General features: G+C 38.1%; 1 protein-coding gene across 2 annotated transcripts in view; it reads right to left on the reverse strand.

Moving 5' to 3' along the window:
- Nucleotides 1-22,557, reverse strand: part of Grm1 (glutamate metabotropic receptor 1) — a 270,165-nt gene that overhangs the window by 172,278 nt on the left and 75,330 nt on the right. For both annotated transcript variants that reach the window (XM_090337997.1, XM_090337998.1), the window contains exon 2: nucleotides 15,057-15,306. In XM_090337997.1, coding sequence (XP_090194123.1) covers nucleotides 15,057-15,306 — 250 coding nt within the window. The remainder of the gene's footprint in view (nucleotides 1-15,056; nucleotides 15,307-22,557) is intronic.

Here is a 22,557-nt window from a genome sequence, read left to right on the forward strand (position 1 = left end):
AGTTGAGGCTGGAATCCTGCTATTTCTATTTTGGCTGTTAGTCGAAAATGCCCTGCTAGAACAATTCTTTGATATTGTTTGTAATTTATAAAAATAACGGGAAGCGGTGCTATGTCTCAGTGTGACAGAGCGGTAGTTTTGAGCTGAAGAGCTCAAAAACAATGCCCACAACCAACCCCCCAAAAAACTTAGCTATAAATTTAATCAACTCTTCAAAGAGTTTTATGGATCAGCTAAATATTTGGATATAGAATAGGTACAACTCATTGTTTAGAACATCTGAAAGATCTACGTTATTTAACTTATCTAGAAGAAAGCTGACAGGTTTTACTGTTTAAAAAAAATAATTTGAGCTATTGATTCTTGAGCGTCAAGATTTCTGAGTGTTTTGTACAGATTCCTTTACATTTGCTGTCTAGAGAAGTTCCTAGTAGATGGATTACAGCTATATTCTTTGGTACTGAAATAGAGGTAAGCCTTTTGGTTCATCAACTCCTTTGTTGACAGTCTTGGGGTTTGAAGTTAACCATTGTTTTTTTGTGTACTGGTTATTTTCAAGATAAGGTTTTACTTCATGCAAGGGCCTACCTGGGCTGCAGTCTTTCTATTTGTGCTTCCTTTTGTCGGTACATTGTCAGACAAACACTACTGAGCTTTCCCTTAGATTGAATGACAGTGACGAAATCACACGATCTTTTTTCTTTTAATTGAATTGGTCATAACACACCATTTCCATATCTTTATTTCAGTAACTAGGATGGCATAGGTATTCCTAAAATTACAAACTTGAGCTCCTGGCTTGAGCTACAAATTTTAAAGAGTAATTGTAATACATCATGACCTCCAGCAATGAATACCAATAAATTACCTAATATATTGATCCCCAACTGTTCTTGACAACTGACTCTAAAACTTCTGCTTGGAGGTGGATAAATTTCTCCAGTGGAAAAATTCTTGCTGATTCCTAATAAAATCCAATATATTGTTGAATGGATAATACATTTGCCAATATTTGTTGGGAATTTTTTGTATGTCAGGTTTCTTCCTAGATACATCAATTCATAGTAACAATGTATTGAAGACTTTCTAAGTGCATTTCACATTAATAGTGTTAGCCACTGTTATAAAAATTGTAGACATTTAGAAAGGGGCTCACAAAAGACTTTATCCTTATCATGCTGTATTTTATGACCTGATTATCAAAGTAGCTTATGAGAGTGCTAGAGATTTAGCTCTATGGAAGAACATACAAGGTCTTGGGAGCCCAACACTGCAAGGTTCCACCACTACCAGAAACAAAAACAATACTAAAAAGAAAAAAATTATGAGATAAATAACATTTTTTTAAAAAAAGAAAATTTTCAAATACATCTTTGATAAAGTAAGATTAAAGGTTTCCCCCAAACCACAATGCTCCTATAATATACATGTTTAGGTAAACAAAGTATACAATATTATCTAAGAACTGTTGCTAATATATTAAAAAACTCTAAGGTGTCCTATAAATAGGCCTTTCTTATCCCAATAAAAACTGATTATTCATAGATTGTTTTCTTTACCATAGTCACTGTGTGTGAGAAATTTTGAAAATTAATGTTTGTGAGTTTTTTTTAAACTGAGATTTTTTTCCAGTAAGTCAGCAGAGGAATTTAAACCTATGAGCTGGGTTCTGCATTTGTATTTATGTATGTTATATTCTTTTAGTTTTTATTAATTACCATGTTGGAGGAAATTCAATAAGTCAAACCAAAATAAAATGTTCTTGTTCTTAATGTACCACTTTTCAAGGCCTTATAGATAACAGAATACATCCATACACATAGGTAAGTCGAAAAGGTGATAAGTCATGGTGATAGGTGAAGGTGATCAATGGTTTTCAGGGAAACAGAGGCTATGAGAAGCATCTATGACAAATCTCAGCCAAGTCAAGTGAGAGTGCAGGCAACAGCAGTGATTCCTTCATGGTGTTTCATTGTTATTCTTATCCTCATTAGCATGGTAGCTTCAAAAATTACCATAAAATGACAATAAGCCAAATTCATTTATCCAGAAAAAAGTGAATTACAAATGCAAGTACTGAGGTTCTGTTTATACTACTTTAACCAATACTACCAGAGTCACATCACTCATTCTCTAGGGTAGCCATTCCCCTGTACAATCTTGTCTTCATTGAGCTTCTAGACCCAGTGATCCGTTTTGATATATAACATTATGACAAAGAAACAGGGTACCTCCCACAGAGTGCACTTATAAAAGATTATGACTTGCTCACACCTTACTCCCCTAACTCAGCCAATTTCTGTGAACTGCCTCTTAAAGGCACCCTTTTGACAAGAAAGTGATTGCTCCTACAAAAGGTAAATAAGAATCTACCACGCAGCAAAAGTAAAGTGAGTGCAATATGAGTGAATCTGGAAGCAGGTTCTCTCTAGGTCAAGTCTGACATGACAGGATCTGGGATAGATGAAATCTATCTGCAATTCACAAGTTCTTCTCAGCAACAAAGTCAGGCTCAGCAAACACCTTCCTCTCTTTGCAGAAAGCCTTGGGGATCCAAGTATAAACAACTCTAATTTAATCATCTGAAAGCTGTCTACTGAACTCTTTGCTATCCTTTGGAGGTTATAAGCTTCATCAAATGACTTTATAAAAGTCAATGTAAACTTTTCCAGTGGGGTGGATGGTACCCAAATCTGCACCTTGACATAATAATGTTCAAGGGTCTTCTTTAGCAAAATATGTAAGCAAGCTTCTCTTCTGTACCTGTTTACTAAGACAATTTTTCCAATTCCAACTTCCTGGCAATTCAGCTAGGACTGCAACCATGTCTGCTTGAGTGAATTTTTTAAAATAATGATCATATGTGCTATCTTTGATTAGCCAAAAAAGCAAAAGTATGGTTTTTCTAGAAAAAAAAAAAAGAAATGCCAATTCCAGAATCACATGAGGTCATACCTCATTCTACTAGCTATTGTGTCATAGGTTCACAGCTCCTTGAGACTGTGTCTACATTGGAAAGCAGGGAACGGGGTTCCCCATAACAGTTTTCAGGGAATATACCTGTGCAAAGAGAACATTGCTACTAGGAAAAAAATACAAATTACTAAATTTGAATCTTCACATCACTTCTCTTTTTTTCAATGCTGTTTTAAAAATGTGTGGAGGCTTTGTTATCTGATTTATTGAATTTATTTGTAGTTGCATATTTGAAATTTGATAGGGAAGGGGGGAAAACCAAGACGAGTGGGGGGTGGGGGACGGGGAGGGATACAGGTACCAAGACATGTGAAAGGGTATCAATGTATGTGAATTAATGCACCTTCTATCTGGCAAATATCATGTAACCCTTTTACTAATTACAATAAAAAAAAGATTAAAAAAATAATAAAAAAAAATAAAAATGTGTGGAGGGCCGGGAGTTTGGCCTAGTGGTTAAAGTGCTTGTCTAGCATGCATGAAGACCCGGGTTCGATTCCTCGGTACCACATACATAGAAAAAAGCCGAAAGTGGTGCTGAGGCTCAAGTGCTACAAAAGTCCAAGGACAGTGCTCAGGCCCTGAGCTCAAGTCCAGGACTGGTAAAAAAGTAAATAAATAAATAAAATAAAAAAATAAAAATGTGTGGAAACCCAGATTATCCACAAAAAATAAAAATTACAAGAAAGGTTCTAGATTTTTACACATATGTGAAGGTATGAAATGTTGAATGACAACTCGAGGTCAGGATCTTAAGTGGGGGGGAGGAATGTAGATTTCTGTTGTACATTAGTCAATCATTTCACAGAATTGACATAAAACCCTGGGAAAATGTACCAACAATGGCAGGTTCCTCAGATTTCCAATCTAGAAGAGATGAAGAAGTAATTGTTTACTTTAACTCATGGAAATTAATTAATCCTCAAAGACAGAGGATTTAGGAAGGCATAGGAAGGCATGCCTTCCTATGTGTTGTCCAGTAGGAAGAAGTTTCATCCTGGAACATTCCTTTTCTGAACTTTTTCATTCAGTACCAAATGTCCATGGATTCCTTTATCCTGAGATTTGTGCATTTTTCTTAGGTCACAGAAAGCAATGTTGCCTCTGTTTCAAAATTGAGGCCTCCCAAACACTCATCATCTGGTCTCACCAACTGATTTATTGGAAATTTCCTCCATCCTTCCACAACCTATATTGTACTCTGAAAAGTGTGAACTGCAATGTATGGCAAAGGGAAACAAAGATGGCAGATCCAATCAAAGCTCTTAACCAGCCATCATTAATTAAAAAAGATAAGTGTGGATCATCTAGGTAAGCCCAGAGGAGCACAGACTTGTTGACAGAGAGAGAATCAGAAGAGCACTAGAAATATGACAATATGAGATGCAGCACAATGCCATTGGCTTTGAAAACACAGATGGAGTAGGCAATGACCCAAGACTCTAAGGGGACTCTAGAAACTGAAAAAGGCCTTCAGAACCTGCATTTTGACAAAGTGAGACCTGTATCAGAATGCTGACTTCCAGACATTTACTATAATCTTTTGTTTTTTGAAGTCATTAAAGAATTTATATACATATATATTGAGATTACATATATATGTATATATATATATATAAGATTGAGAAAACAAAAGCCAAGAGATGAGCCAGTGTTCACATGACCACCTAATAATAGGTTCTAGGCTATACAATGGAAGAGACAAATACATCTAAGCTAAATATTATATAGTATATAAAACACACCTTTCTATATCTCTGCATATCTATTTACATACTATGTATTATAGATATGTATTATCTATAAATACATTGTACAGTACATAATATTTTGAACAAAATGGAAAGTTATTTTAATGGGCAAATGTTCCACAATAGGAAATGCATTAAAAAAAATGGTCAGACCTAATGACACACACCTCTAATTCTAACTCTTAGAAACAGAGCAAAGTGATGGTGAGTTTGTATTTCCATCTGGAATACATTGTGAGAACCTGTCTTAAAAATTTAACTTTATCTCACAAATTACAGAAGAATTAAGTCTAATAAAATTATACATCTAATATAAAGACAAAAGCTATAAAACTTCTGGAAAAATTTGTATGTTCTTGGAGCAGATAAACAGAGTACAAACCATAAAAGAAGAATTTGTTAGTTCTGTGTTGTTATGATAGCTACGGATTGTCAAACTTAGATTACATCTTCTGGAGATTATATTAACAAAACTTAAATTTGAGACACATATGAAGAGAAAATATTTGCTGTAAATATATATGTATGATTAATTACTTCTGTTCAGAAATTTTTTTCTGTTCAGAAATTAAAAAAAAAACTCTTACAACCACATAACAAAAAGACAACTTGGTAACAAAATGGACATAGATATATGCAACAAGATATTTCATCAAAAAAGATAGATATTAAAAGGGCAAATAAGTACATAAGAGTGTTCAACATTATTAGTCATTAGAAAAATGCAAATGAAAACCACAAAGAAATGCCACTATACACCCACTGGAACAGCTAAAAGTGAAAAGACTGACATTACTATTTTGGTGAGGAGCTGGAGGATTTAGAACTCTCATACAGTTCTTGGTAGAACTGCAAAATTTTGCAGCCAACTTTGGAAAATAGGCAGTTTGTCACAAAATAACTTATAAGGTTAAAATGGATCACACGCTAGGTACTGGTGGCTCATGTCTGTAATCCTAGGTACTCAGAAGACTAAGATGTGAAGATTTCAGTTTGAAGCCAGCCCAGGCAGGAATGGACAGGAGACTCTTAGCTACAATTAACCACCAAAAAGCTGGTAGAACTAAGTTCAAGCCCCAAGAGTAGCACACACAACCAAAAATGGACCTCCCCAAATGTGTGAGAAGTAATGCACCTACCACCTAACGAATGTAACTGTAACCCCTCTACATATTATCCTGACAATAAAAATAAAATAAACCTCCCCAGGTTTAGGACAAGGCCATATATTGGCAAGCTGCTATGGACAGAAATCAACTTTAGAAATAAAAGAAAGAAATCAATTTTAGGAGTCACTCTGTCATGAGATAACAATTCTTGTGATTTAGGATGAATTCTCTCTTCACTGGTGAACCCTGAGAGCCCCAGGCTCAAAGATGTCAGGTGTGTTTATCTGCTTTCTACTCTGCATCTTGATTAGTCTGAAAACTGAAATATGATGATCATTTCAGGGTGGATCACTAGCCCAGTGAGGTCAGCAGATGACTGAGATACAATAAACAATGCTGCAAATAACATTTATTGTTAGTTACTATAGTACCACTAATAATAGTAACCCATCTATAGTTACATCTACTTGCTCAGTAGATGTCAAGGAAGAAGAAAAGAGCAAAAATGGAGGAATGCCCAGCAGTAGTACAGTTAAACTTTCATCTTGCCTTTCATTTTCAACACCCCATGAACAAATCATTCATCATAAAGGCCACTTAAGTACAAGTTGCTGATCTGAGCATCAAAATGAACTGAATTATATGGCTTCCTTCTAAGTCCATTGAACTGGGCCATCTGGGTTATGCCTCATAGACACAGGAGGTTCCTAATGCTTTTCTTTTAGAGTGTCTAGATCCCTGAAGAGAAGTGAAGGTTGGAAATACAGTCTTTCAATTCTGCATGTCTTTTATCTGAAGCATGGGATGAGATGTTGGTATAAAGGAAGGGTTAATACCTACTAACTGCAGTGCAACTTAGATGTTCCAATTGAAGAAAATGAGTACTCTGTGTCTGAGGTTTACACTCAAAATAATTTGGATTCTCCTGAGTACTCCGATCTCAATCTCCTCTCCAAACCTAGCATACATTTTTCAGTCCTTTTCTAGTAGAGCAATCTTGCACGAAGCTGTTACTTCTCTGTCTTTAGGATGGAAGTGTTAGGAACGGATAGTGTTCAGCATCGTTGGAGCCATTTTCTATCCAAGGCAGCTGAGTGAAGACTAGATTTTGTATCCATAAGTGATAACCACTACACAAGGAAACACAGGCTCATCAGCTTTGCCCTTCTCATCAATATTATCTGTTTGGGGGATGGAAAGGTCACATTTACTTTAAAATGTTTAACTTTTGAAATTTTGCTCGAAGGCTGACAACCTCAGATTTCTTCCCCATCTTTTCCATACTGGAAAAAAAACTAAAATAACTCCTGTTTTTCTTTTTAAAAGTTCATTGAAACATAACCCTACAATATATTATCTTATGTTTCAAGAATATAGAGTTTTGTATTTCGTTTCTTGGAGAGATAGCGGAAGAAACTTACAGAGTGGAAAGATAGCACTAGAGAATGTAATTCTTTCCACATGAAGCAAGGGCTCAATTCTAACTAATTTTTGAATGTGTGCTTAATATACTTAAAACTCAAAAAATGTGGTTTTGTGCGATTTGGAAGCAAGTTTTAAATAAAGGATCTGAGGTGGTGTTGCTCTGTGACAGGTGATGGGAAATTGCTCTCAAGAACAAGAATACCACAAAACAGAACACCCTAAGAACAGGCTATTTAAATTTAAAAACCATATATTTATAATGTGATTGACCAGGATGTAGTAAATGAGAAAGGATGGGACAGAAGATACAGGTCTTTAATTGATACTCATTTTGGAAAGGGGAGATGCTGGATGCAGTTAGCATTCAATAAAAGGGATTAGCACACCTACACTGAGTACACCATTTTACAGGATGTCTAATCAGAAGCCCTGAAGAAGGTAAAACGTAAATTTCCATGAGGACCAAGGCAGAGAGGGTCCATGATAATGACCACGCCAGACATATTAAAGCCAGGAGCCTCTCCTCCTCAGAGAAGATGACATCTATGATTGCCCAAGCAAGCATGCATTTTGTGATTTAACAGATATAGTCTGAGAACTCTGCAGATGATGTGATGATTTTTCACATTCCAAAGATAAAGCTCATTGAACTTCACCAACACTTGCAAAGCTAGGTGCAGAATCAAGAAGGAGATGAAGGCAAAAGAGGTGACACTGATGGGAATGCTCTGTATTTATTAACCGTTTTGTTACATGGCCCTTCCTTTGTATAAGTGCTTACAGGTAATTTCGAGGAACAAATAAGAAGGTAAAGCAGAAATTAAAGGTCATAGAGCGAAGTTACTTGCTAGCTCTGATCCTCACTGAACTTTCTCACTTGGCTATTGGGTAGTTACTGTGCCAAAACAACATGTTAACAAGACAGAACTAAATGATAATGCTCTTTGACTTATGCTTGAACTGTTCCACTAAATCCCCTGTAAACTGTAACTATCATTGTCATAAATCACATTTGTGTTCTGTCACTATAACAAAATGGCCCAAATAATCAACTCATAACCAGAAAAGGGCTATTTATTTATTGTAGGGGTTTTAAACTTCATTTTTCTTTGTGTGTTGACACAGCATCTCATCGTGGAGCTCAGACTTATTTTGAACCCGTGATCCACCTGCTCTCCTACCCAAGTATTGGGACTCAACATCTTGACTAGCCAGGAAAAGATTGAGTTTGACTCAAAGTTTTAGATGTTTCATCTGCTGCTCCACTGGCCCCAGTGCTTTGGGCCTATGCCAAGGCATTACATGATAGTAAGTGGCCAATGTGTGGCAAAGCAAAATGCCCATTTCATGGCAAAGAGAAAAGAAAATGGTAGGGAAGGAATCACTGTCCCACAATCCCCTATCACCTAATTCCTTTCTCCAAATTTCCAACATCTCCCAATAGTACTATTAAGAACCCAGAAAGTCTTCAACTCATGGACTTTTGAGGATATTCATTTTGGGGGACTTTTCAGGATGCTAACTCACCCACAATGAATCCAGAAGTGGGACATCATATTTCAGTGACACAGTTCATTGTTTTGTCTGTGTATCATCAGGACCACTTAGCTGTGTATTACTGACACTTTCTATTGAGCATGAAGATTGGATTTCACAGCATTAGCTCAAGTAAACATCAAAATTCAAACTATGGCTTCCATGGATTGCAAATCGCTTTACACCAGGCTAACATTGAAAACTTGTAATCATTGTTTAAGTTGGATGACCATCTCAATATGAAATATGATTCAGAAACTTCTAGCTATTTCTTCAAAAAAGGTATATCTTGCCTGGTATGGTGGGTCATGCCTGTAAGTCCTCGCTACTCAGGAGGCTGAGATCTGAGAATCAAGGGTTAAAGCCAGCCTGGGCACAAAGGGACCTGAGACTCTTATCTCCAATTGGGAGATAAATGGGAAGTGGGGCTTGGCTCAAGGGTAGGGCAGTAGCCTTGAGCTGAAGAACTTAGGGGCAGTGCCCAGGCTGAGTTCAAGCCCTACGACCTCCCCACCTACACACACACAAATTATATCTTGATAAACCAATTATAGTTTGACCTATAATATAAATTGCTAATTATAAGCAAGGTTCTAAAATCTCATGTCAAGATTCAAATACTAGCTCTGCCTCTATGGCAATGATAAGTTACTTTACTTTGCCATTCATCAAATGATGAAAATATTAGTTCCTATGTCATAATTTGGTTCTGATAATTAAGTAGCCAACCTACTTAGGATTGTGCCTAGCATAAAGTAAGTCCTAAAAAAGATATCCATATGAATTATATTAGTATCATCATTAAAATTATTGTTGTAGCTATGTGAGCATATCTACATATGAGCATAATTCAGAGAAGCATGTCAAAAATGGCAATTTCATAGAGCCAAGAGAAATAATTCTTTTGTATGATGATAAACTTGATTACTTATTTAGTGAGAATACTATACTGATTTTTTTTAGTTTGAGTCTCTTCTGAGTCTGCTGGCTTTATTCCAGTCCTGTTTTTTGGGGTGTTGTTTTGTTTTTCATAATCTCAAATTAGTTGGATACAGAATATTTCATTTTCTCTGGGAATTTATTTTTTCCCAAGTTCTGTTTTTCTTTGTTACAGTGTAACAACCATTCTGGATAACCATCAATTTATGATGGTTTGAGTGTTTATTTTCTTTGACTTTATAAAAATGAAATTCTGACACATTTCATAGAAACCACACTTTGAATTCAGAATTTTAATGTTTTCTCAGGCTAATGGTACTTGCTCTGATAGTCCTTTTATATGGTCTAGCAATAGAAGCAAATACAGCTCCAGGAGCCCACAATATCAAGTGTTCAAACCTAAAACCCAACAGTACATTCAGTCTCTAACCCACAATGTTCAGCCAACTAAGTGCAATCAATAGATGTTTGATTTTCGATATTCCCCACTTTCATTGGGACATACTCTATTGTTAAGCCCAAGGAGTATCCATTTAAGCAGCTCGGTCTTAATGATAGAATGTGGGTTTTTGTAAGGACTTTATTATGAATGAAATTGGAAACCATTCAAAGGTATGGAGCATGAAGAGTAAAGAGTGACTTTATCTGACTTAAGTGTTAAAAGATCATTTTTTTCTCCATGTTAAAAAGAAGGTAGATTGAAGAAGTGAGACTCGATTATGTGATAAATGTGACAAGCCAAGCATGAAATGACGTTGGCGGGGGCCTAGGACAATAGCAGTAGAATGATGGTAAATTGTCAGACTTTCAGTAAGCTTTGATGGCAGTGCCAAGACATATTCCTGATGTTCTAGAGGCAAAAAAAATAAGGATAATGGAAACCATGAAAAAATTAAAGAACTTATTACCTAAGGGCAGATACCATCATGGGGGAGGGGAGAAGACTAACTAAAGGATGAAGAAGATTAAATTCTGGTAGATAGATAGATGATTGATTGATAGATAGATAGACTGATGCAGAGAGAGAGAAAGTGCACCAGTTTGAAAGGGGAGAATATAATAGAGAAGATGCATTTGTTCAAAGTACACTGGACGTACTGACAGACTCATACTATTAATATATACCAATGAAATTTTTTTTGCTAGTCCTGTGGCTTTAACTCAGGGCTTGAGCACTTTCCTTGGGCTTTCTCAAGGCTAGAACTCTACCACTTGAGCCATAGCACCATTTCCAGCTTTTTATCTGTGTATGTAGTACCAAGGAATCAAATCCAGGTCTTCGTGCATGCTGGGCCAGCACTCTACCACTAGGCCAAACTCCTAGCCCATTGAAAATAATTTTTAAAAAGTTCTTTCTATTTTCATAGGGAAGGGAAGAGGGAAAACCAAGATAACTGGGAGGGAGTAAGGGAAGGGAAAGGGGGACAAAATCATGAGAAGAGATATCAATGTACAAGAAATAATGCATCCACTACCTGATGAATATAACTGTAATCCCTCCATACATTAACCTGACAATAAAATAAAAAACTTTTAAAGTTCTTTCTACTTTTAGTGAAATACCTTTTGTAATCTATACTTGGACTTACTTTCACTTATGTGAAAGAGGTCTGCTGTCACCTATGCAACTGTCCTGTGAATCTGGCAGCAGTCAACAGTATCATGTATTATGAGAAAAAACAAATCAGATGACATCTGACCTTAAATTAGTTCATAGTCTTTTGGATGGAAGGAAGATAGACTTGGTGGCATGTTGGAGACCATTGCTTTCAGCCTCCTGAGGAAGATTATAAGATGGCACCTGGCAGCTCGCTAATGAGTCAGTACTTGCTGACCAGGACGTTTCTTTGCATTTGTTGCTTTGTTTCTTCTGTGCTTGTGGATGGAGTGGATCGCTAGATTTCTTCCAGGTTTGTTTGCTGCTTTGCAGATGACCTTTACTGTGATTGGCTGCTTAAGGATATATATAGTGTGGGGTTTCCAGGGAAGGCAAAAGAAGGGAGAAAAGAAAGAGAAGGGAGAGGAGAGAGGCAGAGAAGAGAGGAGAGAGAAATAAACAACCTCTGCTTGCAGTGATTTGAGTCTGTGATCATTCCTAGTATGCCTCCGAAGTGACCTGTCGTTGCTGCGGGCAGCGACAGTGGCATTATTTTGGGAGATGGCAGTTAAAGCTTAAAGTGAAATTTTAGCTGGAATGAGGAACTGGGCATGGCTGATTGAGCTGCATTCACAATGGAGCGCATACTACAAAACGAGAACATCACCTTGCAAGGCTAATTTTGAGTATGTATAGTGTAGCTACTTGACTCTTTACCTGGAAAAGTTCTTGGCTTACTCCTCTCTGAAGTTTAAGAAGAAACTCTAAGCAAAGAAACACTTAACATTGTATGTTTCACGTACAGAGCCATCTGCATATACATACAAGCACACTCAGCATGGTCCAGGCAGAGGTAGGTTTCCATGCACTGGGTTTCCATCCCTCTGAAAATGTAACAGGCAGTTTTGTTGTTATTGTTGTTGCTGTTTTGCCAGTCCTGGGCTTGAGCTCAGGGCCTGAGCACTGTCCTTGGACTTTCTCAAAGCTAGCACTCTATGGCTTGAGCCACAGCACCACTTCCAGTTTTTTTAATATATATGGTACCAAGGAACTGAACCCAGAGCTTCATGCATGCTACGCAAGTACTCTACCACTAGTCCAAACTCCTAGCCCCGACAGATTTATGAAATGAATACCAGGAGAGTAAAACACCTCTTCTGGGAGTGGGCGGTAAAGGTGGACAAATGGAGAGAGGAATGGTGAGCTCTGTGTACATATGGGAACTGGCCATAAGTTGTGAGGAGATGGAGGGGATACCATAGATGTGGGTGAGAACAATGGAAAAAATGACCCAAGTCAAGGTGCACTATACACATAGACTCGCTAAATTAAAATCCCTTTGAATAGCAATATAAAGGTAATAATATAGTAGTAGAAGATAGTAATGTAAAGAGGATAATAAAATAAAGTGGAGGTTTTCCTTGACATCTTCTAGGATGTGGCAGCAAAATCCAACACCACTTTGATAGACCCAGATGGACGAGGAGATGCTTTCCCGCACTTTTGCCTAGAGTCCAGTTGGAGTAGGTCAAAGGTTTCATACCAGTGGTATAGGGAGCAGCGATTTGGGAAGCCCAAGCATTCATTGTGGCAATAGCTGTTTAGAATGTGTTAATAGAACCCAACACAGATGGACATCCAGGGATAGTAATAAAGGAAGTCAATATGACATGTAACTGCTCTCTTCTTGAGCAAGCACGCGTGAAAATTCAAGAATACTGATGTGAGCTCACTTGTCTTCTATTAGCAGGAAAGCAAAAATCAGAAAGTCTTAACCTGCCAGTAGCATTTTTCCTATCTCATAAATAATGATGTTCAGATGAATTTACACTGTAATTACTCTGCAACATAACTAGGCAGTCTGAAGACCCCCTCCAAACTCATCTATTTTGCCACATCTGTACACGATCCCTAGCTCTAAAGTAGATACAGCCTTTGAGGATCTTAAAGTAAATACATTTGACAAAATAAATTTTAGTTGTTTTTAAAATAATAAACATAAGATTTTTTGACAAGAATACTTTATAAAAAAACAGTCATTTTAGAAAAGCAATCCAAAAAACTGAGTATCTGCACACCATCTGTTCTAATGCATATATTAAGAACACTTCAACAATGTGCTTATATCCTTTTATCTCCTAAAACAGATATTATTTTGTCTTTAAATACTCCTTTTTATAGGCAGGCTTTCTAAAGAATATTTCAAGTGATTTCATTCAACTGCATCATATCGAAGAAGCCAAAATGGCTCTCGGTGCCTGTCTGCCAAAGCTACCCAAATCCAATCATATTCTTAGTCTTGAATTTGACCTTTGCCCTTGCTGCCACATCTACTTGGTCCTGGTTAGCCTCCAGTGTTTTCTCTATTGGTTTGTATTTCTCTCCTACTGTCTCAAAAGTCTTCCAAGTGTCTCACGATGTAAACAAAGGGTGAATGATGCTCATCACTATGGTAGTCAACACAGCAAGCACTGAATAGAAAGGGTTAGGATGGAAGTTAGTTAATAAGGGTGGTGGGACTATACACTAAGATCTGGAAACTGAGTGTGAGGATTCTTATTTTTTTTTTTTGAGTGTGAGGGTGCTGAGGTGAGCTACGGTTTTCACTCAGGTACCAGATACGAGTTTCTTTGGAAAACACACTCCATTCCTTTATGCGCTATTAGAAGATGGAAAAGTAAACATGATCCTAGCAAGGCCAAAAATCCAAAGAAAAAATACAATGCAATGGAGTAGAATCTATGTCTACATAAATAAATATGATCTAGAGAGCAGATTTTAGACTCCACCACATGCAATTCCAAAAGTCACCTGCTGAAAGCACCATGACTAGTCAGTTCGTAAGAGTGTGAGATTGTATCATCTCTGTCTGACAGCCATGTGCAATGACTCACACCTGTAATCACAGCTAACTCAGAAGGCAGAGATCAGGAAGATCATGATTTAAGGTCAACCCAGGCAAAAAATGAGACTTCACTGGAAACAGTAAATGAGATGCACACTGTGATTCCCTACTGTGTAGGGGGGATGGCTAAGAGTCCCAGTCCAAGGATGAGAAACCTATAGGAAAAATAATTAAAGCAAAAGACAATTGGAGGAGTGACTCAGACATTTCTTCTCGGGCGAGAATAAAGCTCTAAATTCAAATCCTAGTACTGCCAAAAGTGAACATTAAAGATCAGGATTGGAGGTATGGCTCAAGTGGTAGAATGTTGAATACCTATAGGTTCCGAGTTCAAAGCCCAGTTCCAGAAATAAATAGAAAAAGCTTGGATGTATCCCTTCACTTGAACTTGGCCAACTAACTTTTGAATTTTACTATTATCCATTTCTACTGCTTCCTGCCAGTTCTCTCTCCACAACCCTCCCCCACACAAAAAAAGGTTTACCCCACTAAGATTTCTATGCTTAGAAATATGGAGACACAGTATTTGCTAGGGAGGTGGTGGGGAAGGGGCATACATGCAAAGAACTAATTCTCCAGGACAAGACACATTCTGACCAAGGACTCCCGGTCCTTTTCTGGAGTAGCCTCACTTCTTTCTAGGAGGAAGATGCCAAAAGGCTTTCTCACAGGGAGACCCAGAACTGTTGGTAAACCCAGTGATGGCACAGCTCCAACAACCCGGAGTCAGAGAGTCTGGGTGTGCATAAAGTAAGTTAGAGGGGGTGGTGTGCGCGCGCGTGTGTTTGACGGGTGGGGAACGGCTTAGACTGGCTCACCTTCCGATGAGGGAGAACTCGCCCACGACGCCCAGGCGTCGCATGGCACTCAGAAGACCACGCACTGTCATGCCTTCACAGAAGCACACCACCACTCTGGCCTTGGGCAGCCGCTCGCGGAGCTTGCGCAGCAGGCGGTCAAAGCTCTTCTCCCCGGCATTGCTGTAGATTTTGTCCGAGTGGGCAATGCACAGACCTTCCTGAGCCGCCAGTTCTTTGAAAGCGTCCATTCCACTCTCCCCGTAATTTCCTGCACAGAACACAAGCAGCGTGGGTTGAAGGGCACAGAGGTGCAAGCAGCCCTTCCCACCGCCCTGAGGCCTCCTCAGTCCCTGGGGGCGCACCGCTCAGACCTTCCCCAGTCTTTTGTCACTGTCACTGGGATGGAAGGAAAGTAGCCATAGGTAGCCAGACTAAAGTGGCAGTGGCAGTAAAGAGAAGTGATCAGAGCTAGGACACTCACCATGGAACCAATTTTGTGAAATGAAGGATCTCTGCCCTATTTTACAGCCAACGTTTGTCCCAGCTTTTAACAGAGGGGGACAGAGCATGCTGATTTTGTGGTGCAAAGGTCAGCTGGCCTCTGTGGGCTCCTGATGAGAGGAGGCCCTCATGAGGCTTCCCTGACCAGGGAACTTGCTAAACAAGCCAGGAACAGAGCTGCAAGGCTTAGTCAAAACCCACTTCCCTGGGTAAAGAGAGGTGTCGATGGCCTTAGACTTTTACTTGTACCCTAGATCATTCCTGCAACCAAGTGCACTTGTAAATACTAAGAACTAGATCGTATCACACTTGGCCCTTTCTGCATCTCTGTTCTTCTTCAATGACTTGGGCCCATCCCTTAAAAGCTCCATGTTTCTGCTGTTTTCCAAAGTTAGAGCCTTCGATGTCAACATGGATGATGCATTCCTGTCCTCACAATTCCTCAACCTCCTGGCTCCATTGCTATTTCCTGTAACCCATCTAACCTTCTGTTTACCTCTTACCGCTTAAGTTCTGAGGGTCTTCTCCTTTTATCACAGTATTTCCTCAACTTCATGAAAATATAAAACCCATTAGCACTAGTCTCCATTCCCCCTTTCATTTCCCTCTTGTTTTGACGTGTTTTGACTTTAGAGCCTGTGCTCATAGTCAATCCCTTCCAAACTCTTTAAGTCTCTCATGTCTTCCTGACAGTTTGCTAATTAAACCTAGCCAATCCAAGCCCATGCTTATACCCAGATGTATGAACATGCCAGGAATAAGCTCATTTCCTTATTGACTGGTTTTCTTTAAAATTCATGAGGAACACATAGTGAAAGGGCATTCAGCAGTACATGGAAATTACACTATATCACTCGTGTAAATATACTTTCTTATCAGTCTCATGATTATTTCATATGTACTCTTCTCTCTGTCTCTAAAATGCAGGCTCTTCCCTCTCCCTTTCTCAGCTGGGGTTTTCATCTCATGCTTCAATAAGGACAGGGAAAGTCAAACAAAAATAAATCCAGCCATACACTATAACACCTAGGCATCTTTCTTCATTGATGCTTATATTCTCTGGTATTTTTTGTATTATTATTTATAAGGGATTAAGGATAAAACTAATCTCTGCTCAAGAACATTGAATTCATCACATTTGGTCTGTTCCTTCTGTCTTTTATAACCAACTTCACTTTCCTAAGATGTTGATTTAAAACAAAATTCCTAGACTCATTACCCCACTTGAATTGCCATTTGATTTACTACTCTTGCTCTCTTCATACACCCACAATAACAGCTGATGAAGTAAAAAAAATGCTTCTTAATATTCCATTCTCTGTTTTTTCTTGTATTTTTAACTGAATATAGTTGGATACAAAATTTTATATACATTCACTATGTGCAATGATTTTATGAGTTCACACACATGGATACCCATCTCCTCACAAGGCTTCTGCTATTGAAGCTTGCTAACATCCCTGTTGCCATGTTCTGTGACTGGATCTTTGCCTTTATTTACCAAATACTTAGCTACATTCAATGCTGTTTCTTCCTTGAAACACTTCCTGATCTTAGCTCCTGTGATAGAAATGCTCTTGTTTCCCTCATGAGTTACTAACCACTCTGGTCAGTGGATATGGAAAACAGTAACCATGTAGCAATAGTAATAGTAATAAGACAGCAACCTTAAGATTCGAAATATGCATTGTAGCAAAAGACATGGTATTCATCTGTCTAACTGATATATCCATTTATAGATATCTGAAATAATCTTTGCTTCTCTTTTTGTAGACATTTTTCTTTCAAATGTTTCCTACTAATAATAATGTGTTTATAGACCAAGTTGTTCAACAAGAAAATTTAAGAACTACCTTAATGTCCCTGGTTTTCCTGCATATCAGATCCACTTCTGTAGACTCTAGAATGTTCTTAATCCATTCTCTCATCTCTACTCAAATGCTCTGATACACTAACTCATGTCTCAGACCCTGCTGCCTTTTGTTTGAGTTTTTTCTTAAGAACAAGAAGACCAAAAGAAACAGGATAGGATGAGAAGGGAAAACAAGTCAGGAGAGCTGTTAGTCAAAGACTAGCTTTATGCTGGTCCTAGAAGAAAGTGCTAGCACACATGTTAGCATTGGCACATTCCTGAAATGATGTGCACTGAGGAGGAAAGGAAATCAGGCAGACCACTGACAGTGCCCTACACACACACACACACACACACACACACACACACACCCCACCACCACCACCACCACCACCATCACCACCACCACCACCTCTCACAGCTTATCTAGGCAACTACCTTAGATTCTCTGCTTCCATTATTATTCCCAACAACTCATTTCACCCTCAGAAACCTGAGTATAGTTATAAATTGAATTAGTTATTCATTTATGGAAACCTTCCATTGCTTCCCAACACTCTTGGAATAAAACTAAAACTCCTCACCCTAGATTACCACGGGCTGAGCTCTCCAACTTTCCTCTTCCCATTTCCCTTTCTCCCATCATCTTCAGGTCCTGTGACAGTATTGTTCTTCCTAGAATACCCCCAACTCATCCATGCCTCTGTATTAGCTGTCTCCATCATTACATAAAAAGATGGTATTTTACCAGATGTTCTTGTCTCTGAAAAATATTCTGCATCAGTTAGTTTAAATTAGCCTTTCAGTAACTGATCCTTGCTTTTGTATCAATACTAGATATGTTTTGCTTTTTACTCTCCCTAGAATGTAAGCTCTATGATTCCATCTCTTTATGATCTATTCCAAGATATATGTTCAGTACTTAAGACAGTCCCAGATCCTTAAATTCATAATAAAAGGCCACTGGCTATAACAAACCAAAAAATAAATGGGAAGAGATTTTTTAAGTAATGCAACAGAGCTGCTCACAAGATATAATGTTAGAAATGAACTTTACAACTTGGGGGAGAGGAATTGGGGAAAGGAAAAAATGAGGGGGGGGTAACAGGGTTCGACAAAAAATGTACTCACTACCTACCATATGTAACTAATTACTTTGTGCAACACATTCACAATAAAAATTTAAAAATCACCAACAAAAAGAAATATACAATAAATAATAAACATAAAAAACTCAACAATTAATGTATTAAAATCACTAAATCTTGTTAATTTATAAGGACAGTGCAATTAAAATAAGACACATCACATTTTTTTCACCTGTAGAAATGACTGAGTGCTAATGGTATTCGGTGTTGACAAGGCACAAAACACATACCCTATTACTAAATACACTTTAAATTTTTAATAATTTGCCCATCATCTAAAACATTTTAAGGTAAATACAGAAATCATTTAGTCAAAACAATTGAAAAAGAATGACATCCAAAAAAAGACTTGGAACTAAAAAAATTTTATGAGTATTGGGAGATGTTTCCAGATCTATCTCTCCATCACCTTAAGTGTCCTGATGGAGTGTACTGATGTTCCTCTGGAGACATTAGCACATCCCGATCCCCCAGCTCCCTGGACTGTGCAGACGTCAGAGCCCAGACAAAGAGGCACTGACTGATTATATGGGAGAAAACTGCAGCTGACAAGTGAATGTCTCATTTGTCTGCAGTAGAGGGCACAGGAAGAAAGCTAGCGCCTCTTCCTCCCCATAAACGCAGGAATCTGCAAGGTCAATACATACCAGCACACACACACACACACACACACACACACACACACACACACACACACGCACACATGCACACACACATGCACATGCACACACACACACACACACACACACACACACACACAGAATGCGCTCAACAGGAGTTACTGGTGATCCGTCAGAACATTTAATTAAAAGAGGAATATTATTTCTATGATGTCAACTCTTAGACTTCCATCACAAGTATTATTGTACTCCTTCAGTGAAACACATACAGGTTAAATGAGCAAAAATGGTCTTTTCATAAGAACAGGAGGTCTCATATGTTTCAAGTCTAGTGAAGGCCATAGACATACTTAGTTCACAATCCTTATGTAAGACAAGGAAACAAGAAGGAAAGGCATAGCAATGGGCATGTAGCTTGTGGTGTTAGAACGACACAGCTTCTGTGTCCTGAATCCCAGGTTCGTCCTCTAGTTCCTTAATGTTCTAATACTATTGAATACCTATGTTTCCATGATCTAAAATAAAATCTGAATAGGTTAACTTGTTCAATGAAATGTTAATCTCAATTTCTGTATTTATAAATTCTTGTTTGCACGGAAATCCCTACTTACAGAAACTGATTGATAGAAAACAGGGTGACACATTGAACTCTATTTAAACTTTCCATTTCTGTCAGAGTACCTCTATATCTTCAAACTCACATGTAAATTTCTGTGTGAGGAGCCAAATCTAGCAAAAACAACAACTTCTATGAAGGTTTATACATAAAGAAACCCTGCATTTATGAACAGTATCACATTTGACTCTTTTTTTGCCAATCCTGGGGCTTGAACTCAGGGCTTGGGCATGATCATTGGGCTTTCCTCAAGGCTAGCACTCTACCATGGGAACCACAGCATGACTTCCTGCTTTTCTATTCATGTGGTACTGAAGAATTGAATCCAGATCTTCATGCATGCTAAGCAAGCACTCTACCTCTAGGCCAAACTCCAGCCTCACATTTGACTCTTTAAATCTAAGGCACTCCTTATCAACATTGCTAAATGACAAAATCATACAAAATGAGAACAAATCCTGCTCTATGGAAGCTAAAATTGTGCTACTTTCATTTACAAGCAACTTACCTACTGGTTAATGAGTGAAGTACAAGTACCTAGAAACAGTGCTATGGATTAAAGACCAAGAACAGTGCACAAAGAAAATAACACATGTCCTGAGTTTTTAAATGCAGTATAAATAGTCTTTAGCTGTCTGCTAGGTCATGAGCAATGTCAGACTAAAGATAAAATATTCAGCTGGGAGCCTCCCCGAGCCTCTACTCCTCCATTCATTCTGCCCCCCAAGGCCTTTTCTTTTCTTTCTAGATATTGAAGGGTTTATTTAGACATCTCTCTGGATCTAGTATATGCTGACCTGAAAACAGTTTTGAGTATATAAAAAGTTGGTTTATTTTATTTTAAAAAAGACACTTAAATGCAAATGGCAATAGGATTATAAATATTTAGGGCTTGTAGAAAGATTCATATTTTTATTTCATTAGCAAATATTTTATTGAACTGTGAACTAAAACAAATTTTGGGGTTCCATACTTCCGGGTTACCATAATATATCAAACATTAGCTATACTTTCAATTAGATAATATTTAGTATGCATCCAGGATTAAACTAAGTACCTAAGCATGTCACTTATTCACATAGCAATCTCCTCATAAACGCAATAATCGTGAAGCTCAAAAACGTTAAGTAACTTTCCCAATCTGATGCATCAATGCATCCAGGATTTACCATCTAACTCAGACATCCTTCCTCACCACACACCACAGTCATTCCTACATGAACACGGAGAGGAGAGGAGAGGAGAGGAGAGGAGAGGAGAGGAGAGGAGAGGAGAGGAGAGGAGAGAAAGAGAAAGGAAAAAGGAAGGGGAAGGGGAAGGGGAAGAAGTCAAAGGGAAGGAGGAAGGAGATCAGGATCAAAAACAATATTCAACATTGCTCATCTCTACATATTTAAGTTATAGGAGAGGCTGACATTGATGTAAAGAAGGACGCAAACATTCTTATACTTGCTTAAAGGAAAAAATGATTACTGAATGAACTGATCTTATGCCCCCGTCACCATTGTTCTCTGTCTTTTTTCGTGTAGTGCAAGATCACTCCATAGTGACTCCTTTCCTATTTTCTTCCCCTGCATTCCAACTGATCATCACCTGAGGCAAGTCAGGCAAATAGGATAATATCCACCTACAGGAATTCTGATAAGCAAATCAATTTCATAGCATGTTCAATAGCCATCCCTATTGGGAAATGCTTCCTTTTGAACTAAACTCTTTACAATAAAAATCCAAATTCATCTCTTCTTGATTCTCAGTGGAAACAAGGATTACGTGGGTTGAATTTAACTTTTTCCTCTTAGAGGGCATTGGTACAGTCCTGGAATTCACAATTTAGCTTTTTCTTTTCTCTAACCTTGCCTGGAAACCTTTTAATTTGTTTGGTTCTCCCAGGTAATTCTTAGAAAACATGATGTCTTCCCACCTCCATTCATGCGCCTGCTGAGCCCTCTAACACATCAGCTCTGAGGGCCTGGTCATTAGCTGATATTTAGTTATCACTTGCTTCTGCTATCCCAAATGGTGCCATGAAAGAAAATTTATATACAAGGTCAGGGAAGGAAATAACTCAGGCACTCACAGAGGACATCAGAGCCTCAATTTTTACCAGCAGCTTCCCAAGTCTGCCTCTGAGTATCCTGCTAGAAAGATATAGGCTCAGCATCCAAGAAAAAGAGATTCTCCACAAGGGGCCTGTTTTCTCTCTATTTGTAAGACTGAGACCTTTGTCCTATACCTCACTGTCATCTCTGTTGGGCCTCACTGCTGAATGATTAAGAGGCTAAACCTGAAGGCATACAGACGTATGTGAATCCTAGATCCTGAGGAAGGAACTAGTTAACTTTAAAGGACTTTCTTCTGGAAGCTTGAGTTGTCCATTATGTGAAACAGAGGCCATAATATATATTTCAAAGAGTTGTGGTTATTGAATCTTATGTGAAAAATAACACAAAAATGTCAATGTTTCTCAATAGTTGTAGAATTTTAAATTTGACATAAAGTGTTAACAATGACCCAGGAGCTATGGATTCTTTTATCTCTATCTTCCTATTTATAAAATCTGAACTTGTGAATGTCTCTGCTAATACAGGGCTTCAGTCTCCTCCTGATCACTTTGGACCAGACAGTTCCTTGAATTTTTGTGGCTATATTTGTACCAAGAAAGTCATTCTCTTCTTTCTTTTGACCTTTTGTAGTTACATTTAAACTTTAAACTATACATAGCCCCAAACACCTACATTTCTTGACTCCCTTGCAGCTAAAGAAGGAAAGTGAACTACTTTCA

This window comes from Megascapheus bottae, chromosome 8 (assembly GCF_031878675.1).
Source record: "Megascapheus bottae isolate mThoBot1 chromosome 8, mThoBot2.hap1, whole genome shotgun sequence".
In the NCBI taxonomy this organism is placed as follows: domain Eukaryota; kingdom Metazoa; phylum Chordata; class Mammalia; order Rodentia; family Geomyidae; genus Megascapheus; species Megascapheus bottae.